This window comes from Indicator indicator, chromosome Z (genome assembly GCF_027791375.1).
Source record: "Indicator indicator isolate 239-I01 chromosome Z, UM_Iind_1.1, whole genome shotgun sequence".
Taxonomy (NCBI): domain Eukaryota; kingdom Metazoa; phylum Chordata; class Aves; order Piciformes; family Indicatoridae; genus Indicator; species Indicator indicator.
The window spans coordinates 34,395,818-34,415,601 of record NC_072053.1 but is presented as its reverse complement, the minus strand read 5'-3'; the positions used below and the strand labels follow the sequence as shown (position 1 = coordinate 34,415,601).

Below are 19,784 nucleotides of genomic sequence, written 5' to 3'. Positions count from 1 at the left end.
TTGGTTTTCATGAATGTACATACAAGACTGGAATTCTACTCCTCAGATGTCTTAGGAGCACCACAGCCCATGCTTCAGATTTCTTTATCTTTGCTTTAGGATCTTACTGAACTCCTCTGTAAATCTGTTGGCTAAAGATCAACATAAGAACATTTTCTGTGTTTCTGTTTTGTTTAGAGCTCATGCAGCTTTTGTTATTTGGAACATAGTAATTTGTCCCTCCATCAGTCTCTCAGGTGGCTGCACCATCCAAACAAAGGTTTAACCGTTCTGTCTTAACAGCCAAGCCTTCAATGACTGGATGCTTTAAGCACCATGTGGCATAATCAGTTGTGACTAAAATATATCAGCACCCACTGAGTTTTACTTTTCTAATTATAGTTAGAATGTCTACAGTGCACTGTGAACTCCTGTTGTGATGGTGACAGGCCACAGAAGTGCTACATCACAGAATACAGAAAACATCCAATTAGACGAGACCTCAAAGATCATGCAGTCCAATTATCGATCCAGCACTGAAGGGTCAACACAAAGTCATGTCCTTAAGCACGAGATCCACACACTGCTTAAGCACCTCCAGGGATGGTGACTCCACCACTGCCCTGGGCAGACCATTCCAATGTTTGATAACCCCCTCTGCGAGTAGGTTGAGAGCATATGGGTGAAGATTAAAGGGAAGACAGGGGAAGGAGATGTTACTGTAGGGGTCTGCTACAGGCCACCTGACCAGCAGAAACAAGGGAAGTCCCCACTGACTGGAAAGGGGGAAACATAACTCCCATTTTCACAAAGGGAAAGAAGGATGACCCAGTGAACTATGGGCCAATCAGTCTCACCTCTGTGCCCGGTAAGATCATGGAGCAGATCCTCCTGGAGGCACTACTGAGACAGAAGAATAATGAAGAGGTGATTTGGTACAGTCAGCATGGCTTCACCAAGGGTAAATCCTGCCTGGCAAACCTGGTGGCCTTCTATGACAAGGTCACAGCATTAATAGATGAGGGACAAGCAACTGGTATCATTTATGTGGACCTGAGCAAAGCCTTCAACACTGTCCCGCACCACATCCTGGTCTCCAAGCTGGTAAAAGCTGGGTTTGATGGATGGACCATTCAGTGGATAAAGAACTGGCTGGATGGCCACACCCAAAGAGTGGCTGTCAATGGCTCCATGTCCAGGTGGAGGCCAGTGACAAGTGGAGTCCCTCAGGGATCAATCCTGGGACCAGTCTTGTTCAACATCTTTGTCAGTGACATGGACAGAGGCATTGAGATGGGATATTTATGGTCATAGGAAAATAGTCATGGATTAAGAATACATTGTTGGTTACATGACGTTACTTAAAGGACATCCTTGTGTAAAGAGCTTCTGAAGTTTAGCATACGTGTTGCTTGACAGGTGACTACTTCAAAGCATAATGATGGCCAGCGTAGTGTTTGGTTCTGTGGTTGCAGCCAGCACTGCTTATGATGGTACCTAGAAAGAATGTTTATAACCCCTCAAAAGTAGTTCATGAAGTTTTTTGTAAAAATTGTATTCTGTCTCACAAGAGAAACATTTTTATGCTGTCCTTATATTATCAAATGCTTTTTAAAGATGCTCTTCTGTTTCAATGTATTTTGCACTATTGAGATAATACGAGATAATGTGTAATTGGAATCATAGAATCAACAAGGTTGGAAAAGACCTCAGAGATCATCAAGTCCAAGCTATCACCCAGCACCTCATGAATAACTAAACCATGGCTTCAAGTGCCACATCCCATCCTTTTTTGAACACCTCCAAGGATGGTGACTCCACCACCTCCCTGAGCAGCACATTCCAATAGCAGATCACTCTTTCTGTGAAGAACTTTCTCCTCACCTCAAGCCTAAACTTCCCCTGGTGCAGCTTGAGGCTGTGTCCCCTTGTTCTGGTGCTGGTTGCCTGGGAGAAGAGACCAACCCCCACTTGGCTACGGCTACAACCTCCTTTCAGATAGTTGTAGGGAGCAATAAGGGCACCCCTGAGCCTCCTCTTCTCCAGGCTGAGGAACCCCAGCTCCCTCAGGCTCTCCTCATAGGGCTTGTGCTCCAGACCTCTCAGCAGCCTTGTTGCCCTTCTCTGGACATGGTCAAGTGTCTCAATATCCTTCTTAAATTGAGGAGCCCAGAACTGGATACAGTTTTGGGTTTTGTTTTTTACTTACTTCATTACTTACTACATAAGTAGTAGCAAAGTAGTACTACTATGTAACAAATCAGTATTCGACTGCCAGCTGTGTATCCTTAGTTGCTGTCTCTGTTGTGTATGTTTGCTCAGGAGTGGCAAGGAGTTTACTACGCAAGAAGAAAATCAGGAGACAGTATCCAGCAGCATGTGAAGATAACACCTGTGATCGGTCAAGGAGGGTAACTAACTTGTCTAGAACATAATTGCTTTCTTGTCCTTAGGGCCTTTTCTCTGTTTACCCTGTCTGCAAGTTTGACATGAACCTCCGTGTATTTAGGAGCAGAGATGTGACATAACTGTTGATTTAAAGCAATGTGGAAAGAATAAAGAAAGCTGAGGAGATCATGCTGATGTTTAGCCATTTTGGTGTCATATGCTGGCTAGAAGAACTGCAAAGTCGTAACAATAGTGTTGCTGCTTACTCACCTGCAAGCTGATGTTCCTGTTGTCATGAATTTCTTTATGAAGTTATTCTCAGTATCCATTCAGTTACTTGATCAGCAGCTGGGCAGTTCTCTTGTTCACATGTGTGCGTGCATGCACACCCTTGCAGTGTAGCATGGACACACTGCCAAATTCTGCTCCCAGATATGCAAGGGGAATTCCTATAAGCAAAAAGATCCTGTGTCCTAGGACAAGGACATAGCTGTCATGCTGAATGAGTGCTTGTCACTCAGTCATCTGTTTGGTGTTGGGTTTGGTATCTTGTTTCATGAGGGCATGGAGACCTCTGCTTTAGAAAAAAAGCAGCTTATCACTTCACTTCTCTCTTTACCATTTAATATGGTAACAAGTGATTATTTCTGTTGCTAGGAAAATAAGACACTTTGTATCCCTCAAAAGGCTGCACTGTACCAATGAAAAGAACAAACAGGTACTGTATTTCTTTCATGTCATAATTTTCATGACTTCTACTAAAATGATATTTTTCTATTTGGAAATGGATAATTTTCCAAGAGGATCTGTATTACCCATAAGATTCTCACGAACTGTTGAAGCAAGCAAGAAAACATCAGCATTTGCTTGGTCTGTTCTCCTTTCATATTACTGCCAAGAAAAGGAAGAAAGGCTTTAATCCTCTGGAACATGGATGTGACAGCTGAAACTGTGATATATGGGCCATAGCCCAAGGAGAGTTCAGGGGCTTTCTTCTAGAGCTGCTCTTGCCAGTCTAATCTGGGATTCTTATGTGTGATGGTTTGCCAATGTGTGGTCCTTGAATAAAGCAGAGCCTTCATACAGGACCTGTGAGAGTGCGTGCTTGTGGAAGGCTGTAATCCAGGCCATGACCTAAGTAAACCAGCAGTAACAGTTGACCCAGGTCTCTGCAGTCAAGGCTCCAGTAGGTTTTGCAACAAAGCTGGTGGCACAGGGAGCTGATTGTTGTCATCTAGTTACCCCCCTCTGAAAGTGTCTGAAGTGATCATATCATACGTGTTGCCTCAAAAATATTCCATATGTAGGATGTAGAGTAAAGAAGTTTGCACTTTTGTGAGCAAAGGATCACAATCTGTCTTTAGCCTGAGATCTGTAGGGTGGAAATAGAAAGTGGGAACCGCAGGCAGTGGTTGGCAAGATTTTAGACTGAGGATGTACTTGCTAAATGTGGTATGTTTCCCTGCTCTTCGCAGGAGGGGTTATGTATCTTGTTTTACTTAGAATTTTGATGAGGTTTTATCTGCAATGGTAGTAAAGACACTTGTGCATAAAAGTTACTTAGAACATCACTGCTATTTCTAGTTGGCCCCTCTTGAATAAAATAATATTGTGCTTAAACACATTATTGGAAAAATTCTGCAATTGAAAAAAAGTTCATAGATGGTATTATATGAAATTCAACTGTTGAAACCATCCTTCTTGTACAAGTTTTTTGTGGAGGTATGTAGTAACAAGGGAGAAATCCACACACCTTTTGGAAGAACTTTGAAGGCCTGTACTTAGTGCAAGGTAATGAGTACAAAGCAATTACATACTTGCAACCATCTGTAAAAAGCAGCAGCAGGAATATAGATAAAAGTCCTTCTTTTCTGTTTTTCATTGCCATGTTCACTGGGCTGCCTAGACTTTCTTAGCTGTAAAGCTTAAGAAACAAATTTTAGTTAGAGACCTGTGTCCAAGGCCTCATTCTCTGTACTACTGGTACAGTTGGAAGGCACAGTCAATTGATGGGTTTTAGTGTTGGCTCATGAGTGGTTACTGGCAAATAAAGTGCTAATGTGAGGATACACAGATCTGGGAAGCTTTACACATTTGGTCAGCCCAGGGAGTATGGCCTTCAAAGGAGTTGCCACAGATGTAGAAATCTACCACAAAGATTAAAGACCACAGCCTAACAGAAAGCATGGTCTGTGAAGATTGAGAGTCCACTGGGGAAAAAACAAGGTGCATCCAACAGAGCTAGGTCACTGTTCTCTTTTACTTCTGTGGTGGAAATGTCTCTGCCTGACATAGAGCATCAGATGCTCTCACATTGCATGAAAATTCAAACAATGTCTGAGAATTTTGGGGGTTTGTATATGGTTTTTGGTTTGGGTTAGCTTTTTTTTTTTTTTGGGGTGGACAGTGATGGTGACATAGAGGAATATCTATCATGTTGATAAAAGTTCTTTGAGTTATACTTGTAGCAATACTAATTTGATGATGCTGATCCTGATTGACATTTTGATACTGCAGTTTTCCTAAAATCTATGCCTGAATACATGCAGCAGTAAAACTTTTTTTCTACTCTAAAAATATATGGGTTTCTTTTCAAGCCTTTAATTATTTGTTGAAGGATAAAAGGAAATCAAACCAAATATTTAATTAGTTACAGAGCAGTAAAAGCTGCTGTGATTCAAATTTTGATGGAAATGTCTAGTGTTTCACTGGATCACTGTGATTTTAAAGGGCTTGGTCTCAGCATTCAGACACTGTATGCAGATTTGGAAACATCCTTACATCATTGTGCATTGTTTCATCTAAAAAAAGGTTGATGTGTTCTTTGTCTTTACCAACAGTCTCCATAAGGGATATCACAGTATGATTAGGGATCATTGTGTAGGAACCGTCATAGATTTCTGTGCCAGATTTATCATATTAAAAAATAAGCATGTTGTATTTATTCAAGGGGATAAAATACATCTGGGAGTATATTAAATATTCTTACAGTGAAGTTTTATGAATGAGGATTGATTTCCATGTGATTCTCCCCATGTGCTGAAGCCTCGGTAAGGATTAATGCTGCCTTTGACAATCTGATTCCTGACAGGGTAGAGTTGGTGCTTCTTCTCTTAAGAATGTACCAGCCCAAGATTAACTGTGTACCTTACCTTACATGGCTCTTTCAAGTCATGCCTGCAGAAGTGGTAGCAGTATCCAGAACTGAAATGTGGTTTTATTTTTTCAGCAGAGCAGTAGAGGGCTGTGCTGGTGTTTTCTGACAGTTGTGTAGTAAACAGCTCTTTCAGAAGCTCCCCGTTGGGATCAGAACAAGAAGTCACTGTACCACATCTTACAAGCTTCCTTCATCATAATGTGTTTGGATGAGATGATTTCTCCAAGGGTTACTGCATAATTACAAGAAAGGTGTTTAAGCTCTTAAAACCAGTTTTCTGGAGGAAGAGTTGTTCCTTACACTCCCTCAAATGAGATTTATATGGATTTTTATTCCTTTGGGGTTTTTTTCCTTCTTATTCATTAGAAAAAAAACATTCCTAAGTATTTTTTTTCCTGTCCATTCCCTTCTCTTTTCCTTTCACTACTTCTTTTCCTCTCCCTAATAGCAAAAAGTCAAAAAACATGGAAAATGTGCAGAAATTGTGGAAAAGAAAATTTGTATAATTCCTTTCCTTTCTTTGCTGAGTAATCCCTGTGAGGACCATGCAGCACGCACTGTGGCAAGCTGCTGTAGATACTAAGAGTGTATATGAGCAACTTCCTGTACTATCCTTTTAACTCACAGGTGGCAACCATGGATTTCATGCTTCCATTCAATCTAGTGCTTTGCTGTAGGCAGGTGATGGACTTGGTGAGAGGAACCAGTCACCACAGATTAGATGACAATACTGGTCTCCTAAATATGATGTGTAATGACTTATGTGTAAGTGCAGCATCAATCACCAAAGTTTATTCATCTGAAGTAAAGGGTATGTATATGATCTCTAGTGACTACAGTAAAAAATGTAACACATTGTTTTTAGTCTTTTTCAGTGTTTCCTTTAGCTATACCTAAATACATCATATGCTAATTTTAGAGGGAATGTAGCCCTTCTAAAATCTTTTTGTGTTCTTTTTCCTTACATACATATTCTACTCTTGGTGCATCTTCAGCTCTACAAGAGTCGCTGTGATGAGAAGTACACAGGAGAAAATTTTCAGTCAGGTCAGAATATTGTTGTTTATATTTCACTTTGCTTGAGGTCATGGCCGAGCACTTTGCTGATATGAAGTGTTGTCTCTTCCCTCGAGTCAGTGGTCCAAGCAGACGGCCAGTGACTGATGCCAGCAGCTCTGATGTCACACCACGAATTGGATTTGTAACTACCATTAGTAATTCAATCTCCCATACACAGCTCTTGCTCTGCATCCAGACTGAAGATGCATTGCTCTTCATTGTGTGTCTAATCCTGAAACTGGTGTAACCTGGCAACCCTTTGCATTCAAAATTAATGTGGAACTATGCTGATTTGTGCCAGCAGGTCTACCCTAGTGTTTCTAAGTTAGGACCTATCAGGAGGCTGTTTGTTTGGCCCTGGCAAAGAGCTATGATAGTTGTCTGTACTGTCCAGACTAGACCTAGTCGTGCTGAATCCAGGACTGAATTGCTTCAGGGTGTCTGCACAACCCTTGCCCTGTGTCTTGGGCAGGTTTGCTTACTTGCAGACAGTATATTCAAGCTCTCAGTATCTTCTGCTGATACCTTTTGACTAAAGGTATGGAGTATAAGGGAACAGTCTCTTCTTCTGATGCTGTGTAGTGATTAGAATAATACTTTTCCCTGAATAAGGAGGAACTAAAGGCCAATTTAAAGCTTGTGACTCCAGTGATCTATGCTGGATGTAGTACTGTTGTTGTATGAGCGAACAGATTTTTGTGCCCTGTTACTTTCTGGCACCTGAAGACCTTACCACTATGAAACACTGGACAACTTTGATATGCAGTATCAGGCAGCTTCTGATTTTCACATGGGAGGAGGATATAATATACCAAGAGCATGGGAAGAGACTGCTTGACATTCTCTACTTCTTTGAGTGGCATAATAATAAATACAAGGATCAGAGAGTTTTGTGATGCCAAATAGTAATGCTCTCATTACCACTCCTGACATCAGAACTGATCCACAGAGTGTTAAACTGCTTGTTCCCCTGTACTTGCAGTTTTCTCATGGTTTCTTTCTTGAAAACAGGAAGATGAGAACACCTATGAATTAAACTGAAGAACATACGTTACTAGTTGACATGTTGTTACTATCTTTCACAGATTATGTGAGGCATTTAGGTTTGCTTATTTTTGTAATAGATTTCAGCAAGACTGGGAAGCCACATCCCATGTTGGTGACTACAGGGCAGCAGAAGCAGGCAACCTTAGAGTCACACATATACAGTGTAGGCTATCCTTCCCTGCAGTCTATGGTTGTGCTCCAAGAATAGATTCCCAGAGCCAGGGGCATACACCAGAATGTGATAGGAGTAGAAAAATAGTACATGTATAGTGATGTTTGAAATGGTGTGACCTGTAACAAATATGGAATATGGAGACATTCCTCTCACCAGGTGAATACAACTTTTTTGTTTAGGCATTTAAATATTTTCACTGAAATTGTAATGTGGCATAGGGTAGCTGTTATGTATTTATTTCCAGGTGGCACTAGCAAAGTTTCCAACTACCTAGTTGTTATTTAACACAAGGAGAGTTATTTTGTCAGCTACTGCCACTTGTAGTGGCTCTTTCCAGGCATTTCATCCAGCTTTTGCATCTGTCTGGATGTAATAATTTCTCTTGCTTTAGCAAATGGCAGTTTCAAGAACAACAGCTTGATGTGTGGTTGATTTCCTCAACAGATGAATTGATTGTTTATAATCATTCTCAATGTGTTGGATTTTTCTTAAGCACAGGGTACAAACAATTATTGCCAATGAAAGCAAAAGCTGTGTGCTTGGGCTAGAAGAGTGTAAACTGAAACAGAATTTTTCTCACTTGGCTTAATTTCTAGGCAGTTAAACTCAGGCTTGTTCAATAGTTGGTGGAAGGCAAAAGGGACTTGCAGGAGGGATTGAGAATGTCTCCTGAGACATGTCTCATAAAGCAGGCTCTTTGACAGCTACCTTAGACAAAGACAGCCTGAAAGACTGCTGCTTTTAGGCAGCTCAAGTTAGGTGGAATGACTCCCCTCTTCCATAAGGCATCTTGACTTCTTTGTGAAACAGCTTTCTGTGTGACTTCAGACAAGTTGCTGTAAATGTATAGGCACTGAATCCCTTGTTCTGACGTACAGACATTATACTGTTTCCCCCAGTTACTTGGTATCATTAAGATAATTTAATTAAATGTTCAGAATTTTAGATGGAGGAGTCTTACTAGATGCATTTTTAAAACTTTTGTTTTGTATTTACAGAATCCCATTCCTTCAAATGCAAGAACAGAAGGAAAGACTCAACTGACATTAAGTCAATAACATCTCAAAGTAGTGATGGTAAGAAAGTAAAGTATCAAGAATTACTTTTATAAATAAAGACCAGACTTGACCTGAGCAATAAAAAATGCAGAATGAAAGAGGAGCCAGAGATTCACAGGTGATTAAATGGAGATTAGTCCAGTTTTTTATAACTGCTGTAAAATTTCTTTATTCTGATTTGCAAAACAGCACCGCAGCATGAGTACCAACATCACCATAAATGCATGCAGGGCATGGTGCCTTCATGGAGAGGGGGAGTGACTGTACCATAGGATGTGGGCAGCCTGCTAAAAGAGTGCATGGTGAAGCATTAGTTCCACCTCTCTTAGAAAGCTGCAGCTTGTGCTTCTGGACCAGTATTATGGTTTCTTTAGTATGTGACATGAAGGGAACTATTGCTGCTGGTTAGTGGAGAGCAGTATTTCTGCTTCTGATCACATTTATGACTGTTTGCTGGGTCAGAGATGGTGCTGCCAGAGATCTCTTTCTGCCCTGATAAGTAGTGAGAGAAGCACAGCTTGTGGAGAGAAAAAATTATTTTCATTAGAGCAGCTGTATCACTGAGATGAGGGACATAGACACACATGCTCTCACAGTAGGAGCCATGTCTGACAGAGGTCCACTGTGAACAGTGGGAGAGGGGCAGGTACTGAATGTGAAGTGTAAGATAGCCGAAGTACAGCTTCATTTCAGTGTGACAGATGGACAGAGAAATTGACAGCAGAAGTGAGAGGTAGCTGCAAAGGAGGTAGACAACACTGCAAGAAATTAAACAGCAAAGCAAGAACTTGCAGGAGTGGAGATACAGGAGAAATGGGAGATGAGGCTGCATTCTGTTGTGCTGTTCTCCAGTGACAGCCTTCTGCACTCTTGAAATGCTGTGATCTGATTTGCTGTCCATGGCATGTAAACGTTGCTCTCTCTAACAGCAGCTCCAAGTTTACAGACTCGACGGTACTCTTCCATGGCAAGGATACATTCAATGACAATAGAAGCTCCTATCACAAAGGTGAGTCCTGAGTCCTGCCTTCTCCACAAGCCCAGAGTTTGGAGTTGCTTTCATAGGGAAGTATGCTGTTTGTGGCAGGACAGCCAGGGATTTCCACAGCTTGTATTTAACAGAATAAAACCTGTTTTTCCCCCTACCTTACTATTTCCTGCATCTCATCACTTCATCCTAAATCCTGGTCATAAGGAATAGTATTAGAAAGGGGGAAAGGGTGCCTTTGCTAGATGCACTGCTTGTGGCAGGAAGGGGACCCTGCCTCGCTGGGCCACGCATGTATAGAAGGACATGTGCTTTCAGTACCATCTTTGCTTCTACCACTGGTATCTCTGAGGTGTCATGCAGAGGAGAGAGCACCTGCACCATATCCTATTCCTCCCCCTTCCCTGTAGTCTGTTCTTCAGTACCTGTGTCACACAGTCTGTATTGTCTCAAATGTACAATCACTTTTCCTGCAAACCAGGGCACCTGCCATTTCCCACTCTCAAGGCATTTTTTTCTCTCTCCACATCTTCTTTTCATATTATCAAGCTCTTTATTTCCCAGCACCACCATGCCCATTAGAGTAGCTGACTCCTTTCCTTTTCCTTTTCCCCTGGCATACTTGCCCCTGCAGCAGCTTCTGATTGCTGGAGAAGACAGCACTGGGGCTTTACAGCCTTAGTTTACAGCCAGTTTGCTGGGGTCTTTTTACCTCTAGGGACTGAATGATTATTTTGCAGCCCTGTCTTTGCTGAAGCAGTGGGACATGGACAGTTTTTGGTCTTCTCACCTGCAACTATTTCAGATATTTCACACCCCTATGCTTTCACTTCCTGGGAGTTTTCCATCCAATAACAGATGGGTACCAGGGAATCTGAGCACAAATTTACATTCTCAGAGTATACTTCAAGGGCTGGGGAGAATTACATAGCATTTGCTAAGTGGGAAGTAGCATAACCTCTCAGTCTGACATCAGTACCTGGGAAGGTCATGGAACAGGGCATCTCAAGCACCATTACACCACATATAGAGAACAGCCAGAGGATCAGGCCCGGTTGGCATGGGTTTATGAAGGGCAGGTCCTGCCTGACCAACCTGATCTCCTTCTATGACAGCATGACTCAACTATTGGATGAGGGAAAGGCTGTGGATATTGTCTACCTAGACTTCCAAAAAGCCTTTGACCACTGTTTGCCACAGAATTCTCGTGGAGAAACTGGCTGCTCATGGCTTGGATGAGCACACACTCTGACAGAGTGGATAAAGCACTGGTTGGGTGAAAGGGCCGAAAGAGTGGTGGTCAGTGGAGTCAAATCCAGCTGGTGGCAGGTCACAAGTAATGGTCCTCAGGGCTCAGCGTTGGGACCACTTCTGTTTATTGATGACCTTGTCATCAGTAAGTTCACAGCTGACACCAAGTTAGGTGGGAGTGTTGATCTGCATAAGGGTAGTGAGGCTCTACAGAGGGACTTGGATAGATTGCATCAATGGCCAGCGTTAATGGGATGAGCTTCAACAAGGCCAAATGCCAGGTCCTGCACCTGAGTCACAACAACAACCCCAAGCAACACTACAGGCTTGGAGAAATGTGGCTGGAAAGCTGTCTGGCAGAAAGGGACATGGGGGTTCTAATTGATGGGCAACTGAACTGATGATCAAGCAGTGTGCCCAGGTGGCTAGGAAAGCCAGAGGCATCCTGGCTTGTATCAAAAATGCTGTGTCCAGCAGGAGTAGGTAGGTAATTATCCCCCTGTACTCAGCTCTGGTGAGGCCACGCCTTGAGTATTATGTTCAGTTTTGGGTACCTCAATACAGGAGAGATGTGGAGGTGCTGGAGCCAGTGCAGGGGAGGGCAGCGAAGCTGGGGAAGGGTCTGGAGAATAAATCTGGTGAGGAGCGACTGAAGCAGCTGGGGCTGTTCAGTTTGGAAAAGAGGAGGCTGAGGGGAGACCTCATTGCTCTCTACAACTACCTGAAAGGATGTTGTGGAGAGGCAGATGCTGGTCTTTTCTCACAGGTAATTAGTGACAGAACAAGAGGGAATGGCCTCAAGCTGTGACAGGGTAGGTTTAGTCTGGACATTAGGAAATGATTTTTCACAGCAAGACATTGGAATGTGCTGCCCAGGGAGGTGGTTGAGTCACCAACCCTGCATGTGTTTAAAGGTGGTTTGGATGTGGTGCTTGGGGATATGGATTAGGAGTGAACTTTGTGGAGTAGGACTATCAGTTGGATTTGGTGATCCCGAGGGTCTTTTCCAACCTGAATATTTCTGTGATTCTGTGATAACCAAGCCATGAATAAAGATATTTTAATAAGAAAAGACAAAAGTGCCATTCACTCTTCCTTGCCTATCTTCTTAATCTGTTTTCAGGTTATTAACATAATTAATGCTGCCCAGGAAAACAGCCCCATCACAGTAGCAGAGGCCTTGGACAGAGTTCTGGAAATCCTGCGGACCACTGAACTTTACTCCCCTCAGCTAGGTACCAAAGTTGAAGATCCTCACACAAGTGATCTTGTTGGAGGTCTAATGACTGTGAGTAAAATTACTAAATACAGAATTGCTGCCACCAGTGCCCTGCATCACAGTTCAGTGCTCAACTCTGTTAAAATTTTACAAGCAATGGGAAGGAGACTCAAAACTCGTCACTACTTATCTGAAGTATTTTGACCTTTCTGCCAACAGTAGTCACCAAGACAGTGGCCACAACTCCATCCATTGGGTGCATTCCTCATCACATATGAATGAACACAGTTGCCACTACAAACTGTCTGATTTGTCTTAAGGAGATAAATTTTTAGAAAAATGTAGAGGCATAGAAGGGATTAGAGGAATTGCTGTACAGCTGGACCAGTGTAAAAGTGAGGTTACTTTAATGAGGCTCTGACTTTGGTCCTGGAACAGCAATGTGATGGTTTTAAAGACTGTCTTTTTAATTTTTCTTCACAAAGTTCAAGCAGAGAAAGTTAAAGAATGTAAATAGATCATTATTGGGTATAAGAAGGTAAAATAATGATTATTCTAAACACTTCCATTGGAGAGAGAGAGAGAAATGTTTAAGAATCTCTACTCGAAACAAGGTTGGGGAGTTTGGGCAGTCGGGGACTCAACTTGCTCGCTCGGTTTTTCTCTCTGGCTGCTTCTTCTTCTTTACTGACTAAAAATAACACATTGACCTTGGCAAGCTAAGTCTAACAGCCTCTCTGCTTCTTGACTCTCTGCCTTCTGCCAGAGGGGTCTGGAGGAATTCCTTCTGGTTGGGGGGAAGGTCCCTTGGGGGAAGCAAAGGGGGCTTGGTTGTTCTTTTCTGTTGATTGTACACATTTGTAAATGTTGTGAATAGTGTGTATTTGTACATACTCATTGCATTTCATCATAGATTGTGGTTTTGCTTGTAAATACAGCTTTCATTTGATTCCAGACTGAGCTAGCCTGGTTATTGCCAGTGTGGAACAGGGATTTCAGCTCTCACACTGTTACATACTGAAACAAAGAAAATGAAAAATAAATCATAGTGGTTAATATGAATGATGAAAAATCATGCAGCTGCTAATGAAAGGGTCAAGAAGGGCAATGCACTAGATAGTTAATAATATGGACTCTGGAGGTCCTTGGATCCATTCACGTAATTTTTTTGAAAGCCCTTAAGACAGGTATGTTGCTTATATGTTAGAATAGGAGCAGTGCTTTTAGTACCCAGGAGTAGTACCTAAAGTGAAAGTGCATGTAGTGTCTTTGCAGTTAATGATGATGGCTACTCTGTCTAAAATTTATGATCAACTTGATTTTTCAGGATGGCTTGAGAAGACTGTCAGGAAATGAGTACGTGTTTTCTAAGAGTAAGCCACTATTTTTAAACTTCCCTTTGCATGTGTGGTTCCTGGTTTTTTTAGATGCTAGTGACAAAGACCTCCAAGCTCACTAATTTGCAGTGGGATGCATGTCTTCAGAATGCATGTCTTCAGAAGTGGTTGTGTAAGTGACCACAGAACAAGTGCTAGATTGCCTTCATTTTGAAGTGGGTTCAAATAACTAAAATAATACATTTCAAAATGTAGAAAATCAAACTAAGGAAAAAAATCCAACAGATTGTCACTCTAAGAAATGCTCACTGATCTTTTTGTGTATGTCCAAATCATCTGTAATAATATAAACCATATACCGCATTACAGGCTTTTACACTTCTTTTTTATGTAAGGAAAAGAGTTGCTTCTTGTGGAAAAAGAATTCTCCTGGGGGATGGAATCCAGAAATGCTGTAATTACCAAATTCCATTTCAACAGATACGAACCTGAGCCATAGTCACCTTTCAGTGCCAAACACCATCAGTGATGTTCCACCCTGTATTGCACAGCTCCTGGATAATGAAGACAGCTGGGACTTCAATGTTTTTGAGTTGGAGGCCGTTACAAATAAAAGGTACTATAGTTGTTGCTCTGGGTGCCTCCAAAAAGGTTGTTGAGGAGACAGAGCAGAAAGTGCTTTACTCTAGAGAAACTGAAGCAAGATACAGCAAAGCTGTGAGAGATGTCTTTGTGTGTGTTTCGATAGCACTTGTCCCATTCAACAAGGCAGGCACACACCATGGGCAAGATGCGTGATAGGCCTGTGTAGGCTATTGTCTTCCCTGACAGTGTCTGCACCCTCCAGAATTGTTTCCTGTTCAACTTTCACTTTGCTTGACTCCCATCCACTCTGTTCAGGTGATACTGTTTGCCTCAGTCTGATGCTGTTACAGGCTGGATGTCCCTTTTTCCAGCTGATGTGCAAGTGATCATGCTAGAGAAAAAAAAAAATCTCCCCTCAGTCACCTAAATCACTCTATGATTTAGGAAGCTCTGAGACAACTGTGGCTTTTGATTATAAACATAAAAAAACTTGTTGGAGGATAAACCAATGATGGGGTTAAGAGCCTGAGATTTACAGCTTGTAATGAAAGAAGATGGCAGTAGTTTTGAGATTTTGCAGACCATAAAAATAAACATGTCATCCACAGAGAAAAGTTAATCCAGAGTGAGTTTGGATCTAAGAACCAAAAAGATTAGAGATCTTACTTTATTTACTGTTTTCACACAAAAGTTCATCAATGTCCTCCCCAGCACTACCTTCACCAGACCTTGAATTCCCTTTCCAGCATATTGCCAACTTCAAATAACTGGGAAGTGAAAATCTGGACCCCCTGAAGTCATAGGGCTATTTGAAACAGTAAACCTTCAACCCCTTTTCACCTTACAGATTTTTACGCTTTGGGGTGTGCCCATGTTCAAAGTCTGCTTTTTCTCCTCATTGTCTGTCAATCAATGAAAAAATTATTTTTGCTTGATTGACAGATATTAAAACCATAGAAGACCTGATCTTGTATGATTTTTTTTTTCTGAAGCCACAAGACTTTTTTAAGCCACAAGAATTTTGCCATTTCTACAAAATATATTAAAATAATATCTGAAAGGATGATAGATGTAACAATTTCTAACCTTGGAGACGCTTTCAAGTGGGTATAAATGTGCAGTTTTAAAACACTTAACATTTCCTTCCCACCTTTTGTATGGTTGGTTTCTTTGTCAAAGAGCTGCTCTTTAGAAGATCAGAAGCTCCTATTTCACAGCAGTGTGTATTTCTTCTATTGTTTTCCAGGCCATTAGTCTATTTGGGTTTAAAAGTTTTTGCCCGGTTTGGTGTCTCTGAGTTTTTAAACTGTTCAGAAGCAACACTGCGAGCATGGCTGCAGTTGATTGAAGCCAATTACCACTCCTCCAACTCATACCACAACTCTACACACGCAGCAGATGTCCTGCATGCTACTGCCTTCTTTCTTGGGAAAGAGAGAGTTAAGGTATAACCATCATTTAGGAGTCCTTTGGGTTAGGATTTCAGTGTGCTCTCCATCTTATGTGTGTCATTCAAAAGTCAGATGTTTGACTGCATAAAGTTTCTCTAATCTCAGAATGTTCCTGTGATGTCTGTAGGCCCATAGTTTCTCTAATGTCTGTTTACGAAAGAAAGGAATTTATATTTTAAGGAGGAATAATAAGGGGTGAAAACTTGTTTTTTTCTATCTCTTGGCAACTGGCTGCTGGTAACAGCTCCTAATAAAGCTTTTCAAGAGCTTTGGAGAGGGAGGTGTTGATTGCTTTTCCTTGTTATCCAGTGAAAGGATGCATGGGAATGGTTCAAAGTTGCACCAGGGGAGGTTTAGACTTCATGTTAGAAAGCATTTCTTTACCAAGGGGTGGTCAAGCACTCTAAGAATGGGCTTCATAGAAAGGTGGTTGATGGCCCAAGCCTCTCAATCTTTAAGAGATATTTCAACAATGCCATTAATAACATGTTTTAACCTCTAGTGAGCCCTGAAGTGGTCAGGCAGTTGGACTAGATGATCATTGTAGGTCCCTTCCAGCTGAAATGTCTACTCTGTCCTCTCTCCCTTCTTCTTTCTCCTCTTTCCTCTCTTCCTCTCTCCTTTTTCCTCTTCCAAAACACACAAGCTATGTAGGTACAGAGTCGGTACAGAGACAGGCAAGCACATGAAGTAGAAAGACATCACAAAGAGAATCCATCCACCATTAGAGGATTTCACACAAAGATACTGCTTAGGTGACAGCACAGTAAAAAGGTTCATGAAGGAAAGAGAGTTTGGATGAGATTGGAAGTTTTGGACTAGGTAACCTGTGAGCATGATGAGCAGAAAAGGATTGCAGGGAGGTAAAATCCTGGCACTGAAGCCTACACTTGCATATTTGTGGGTACCTGGAAATGATCAGAAATTATTTACTGTAATTTTTGTGCCACATCATAATTTTTCTCTCTTCTTACAGGGAAGTCTTGACCATTTAGATGAGGTGGCTGCATTAATAGCTGCCACCATTCACGACGTAGACCACCCTGGACGGACCAACTCTTTCCTGTGCAATGCAGGCAGTGAACTAGCTGTGCTCTACAATGACACGGCTGTGTTAGAGAGCCACCACACAGCACTGGCCTTTCAGCTCACAACTAAAGACAGCAAATGCAATATTTTCAAGAATATTGATAGGTGGGTCTGCTGGACAAGGGGAGTGTGCATGTATGGATTGCTTGTTCGGGGCAAATTGAGAGCCTACTTTATAAACAGGAGCATATAATTTAGAGACATTAATATTTAACCTCTTCCAGAATCCTGTGTAGACATGTTTTTTAAAAAGGCTTTCATTCCTTCCATCCCTGTCCTCCAATTTGTATTTTTGGGGGAGTTCATAGGGTTATTTGATAATCTTTTACAGATTATATTGGCATGATCTAGTTGACAGCCTCAAGACTACATCTTGACCCACTGCCATTGCAGGAGTTTGGATGCTACTTTTTTGGGCCACTTTTCTACCCAAGCAGCCAGATGATGCATGCTCTATCTGCACCTGGCCCCATGCTTGCTGGCATTTCTGTATTCACATGGGACAGAGAGGGGTAGCAGAGAGTTGGATGTACCTTTCTGTTGGGCATGCATGTAGCCTGCATGCCAGTTTTGCAAGGACAGGGTAGGAGTGAGAGAGATCTGAAAGGGAAAGGGTCTGACCTCAAGCAGGTAACAGATTTGTCTGTCACACTGATGGTTTTTGAAAAATGTCAGATTTGAATTCCACATTTACAGTGAGATTGAAAATGTGTTAGTGCCATTCCTGGAGGTGTCTTAAGTATTGCAGCATTATGAAATTGAATGGCAAATTTTTATTGTATCTGGGCTTTGGTTTTCATTAGGTAAAAATAACAGAAAAAAAGGCAATACAGGAAGTCAGAGCTGGAGGAACCCACAGAAACATGATCTAGTCTATTCCTCCAGCCCAAGACTGTCCATAGTTCTGAAGGTGCCAGCTCATGTGGATGAACCTCCTAGCAATGTTTTGCAAAGCTACCTAGGCAGGGGTGAGGATAGAAGAGAGCTCTGTCTGGCAGGCTTGTGAAAAGGAACTCTTTCCCTCTCCTAGAAATCACTACCGGACGCTGCGCCAGGCCATTATTGATATGGTTTTGGCAACTGAGATGACGAAGCACTTCGAGCATGTGAATAAGTTTGTGAACAGCATCAACAAGCCAATGGCATCTGAGGAGACCAGTTCACATGTAAGTGCTTGCAGGACTTTACACCTTCGGGGATTTCAGCAAAGTTCTTCTGAGACAACTCTAAGTGTCATTTTCATTCACAGTGTATGAATTTGCAATGTGGTAATTCCCAAAAGACTGTAAAAGTGCAAAAAACCTACATTTATGTCTTCTATGTCTGGCTCTGCCATAGTTCACTTAAACACTCCATTTTATAAGCCTTGCCCTGAAAAGCCATCTTATGTTCAGAAAACATGCAGTTGGCTGCATTTGTACAAATAAAATTCTGTCCATGGAGCCAGGTTGGCACTTGTGCCTGTAGTCTTGCCTGCAAGCAGTAGGATCTGCCTAAGCCTGGGGTTGTTATTTAGGAATGTGCCCTGATGGTTTTGTGTCTCTGTAATCTGGAGCCTTCAAGCCATTGCTTCCTGAGACCTCTCCACCCCATTCCTGATTGTACCAAGAGATATGCAGGCCTGTATTCCCATAGGTTATACACCCTAGTGCTGCCTCACCAGTCAAGGTATATTTTCATAAGATGCCTTCAAATTTCCCAGAGGAATGGTTCCTTGGTACTTCAAAGTGAACCAGATAGCAGCTTGCTCCACCTATTTCTAAAAAAGCCTTCTGAAGTGTCACTGAAAAATGTAGCTTCTCACAGTGCTACATTTCTCCCTCCGACAGCTTAAGCATTTTTCTGAAATGTTTCCTCCATCTCACACCTTTAAAAATCTCTTTAGTTTTTCTAGCACCTCCGTATTGGGCAGTAGGACTTAGATTCACAAGCCTCACTGAAACCACCATGTTTCCAAGCTCTGAACACATTTCTGACAATCTTCCTTTCATCCCATGAATTTACTTATTCCAGCACTTTCAAAAAAGCTTTTGAACACTCTCCATACATTCTAGTGCAATCAGTGTGATAGTTTTAAAGACTGTCTTTTTTATTTTTCTTTACAAATTTCAATCAGAGAAGGTGAAGGAATGTAAATAAACCACTATTGGGTGTAAGAAAGCAAAATAATGATTATTCTAAACACTTCCACTGGAGAGGTAGAAATGTTTAAGAATCTCTACTCAAAACAGAGTTGGGGGCAGTCTGAGTTGGGGGCTCGGCTTGCTTGCTGGGTTTCTGTCTGTCTGGTGGCTTCTTCTTCTTTTCTGGCTGAAGATAACACACTGACCTTGACAAGCTAAGTCTAACAACCTCTCTGCTTCTTGACTCTCTGCTTTCTGCCAGGGGGGTCTGGGGGAATTCCTTCTGGTTTGGGGAGTGGGGAAGGCCCCTTGGAGGAAGCAAAGGTAGCTTGGTTGTGCTTTTCTGTTGATTGTACATATTTGTAAATGTTGTGAATAGTGTATACTTGTACATACTCATTGCATTCCATCATAGATTGTAGATTTGCTTGTAAATACAGCTTTCATTTGCTTCTAGATTGAGCTAGCCTGGTTATTGTTGGTGGGGGGGGATTTCAGCTCTCACACTGTTACAATCAGGTACTCTACCAAACGTTTTCTCTGACTGACTGTCTTACAGGTTTATATCAAAAGCTATTTTAAAATATACAGGCGATGCGGAGCAGTAACAGTGGAGCACAGATGCAGCTGTATTACAGACTTGGGGTTTTTTTTCACCAGTGCTGGGTTGTTCTGCTTCTTACTGTTAACAGTGTCTCTTTTTATTTTTGATCTTGAACAGCAGTTAAGGAGCAGGGTTTATCTGACAGGCCTTTGCTGGAAAAAAATAAAAAAGTAAACTGCTAAACATAAAGTTAGAAGATTGCCTGAATTGGCAAGTCACTGCAAAATATCTCCCCATAAATCACAAAGACATTAATTTAGTCATGGTGGTAAAA

General features: G+C 41.8%; 1 protein-coding gene across 1 annotated transcript in view; it reads left to right on the top strand.

Moving 5' to 3' along the window:
* PDE8B (phosphodiesterase 8B) overlaps positions 1–19,784 on the top strand; it is a 96,025-nt gene that overhangs the window by 71,852 nt on the left and 4,389 nt on the right. The window contains exons 9-19 of the mRNA XM_054398232.1: positions 2,302–2,390; positions 3,025–3,085; positions 6,520–6,571; positions 8,804–8,881; positions 9,796–9,872; positions 12,226–12,390; positions 13,649–13,694; positions 14,139–14,274; positions 15,490–15,688; positions 16,671–16,888; positions 17,814–17,949. Of these exons, the coding sequence (XP_054254207.1) occupies positions 2,302–2,390; positions 3,025–3,085; positions 6,520–6,571; positions 8,804–8,881; positions 9,796–9,872; positions 12,226–12,390; positions 13,649–13,694; positions 14,139–14,274; positions 15,490–15,688; positions 16,671–16,888; positions 17,814–17,949 (1,257 nt within the window). The remainder of the gene's footprint in view (positions 1–2,301; positions 2,391–3,024; positions 3,086–6,519; positions 6,572–8,803; positions 8,882–9,795; positions 9,873–12,225; positions 12,391–13,648; positions 13,695–14,138; positions 14,275–15,489; positions 15,689–16,670; positions 16,889–17,813; positions 17,950–19,784) is intronic.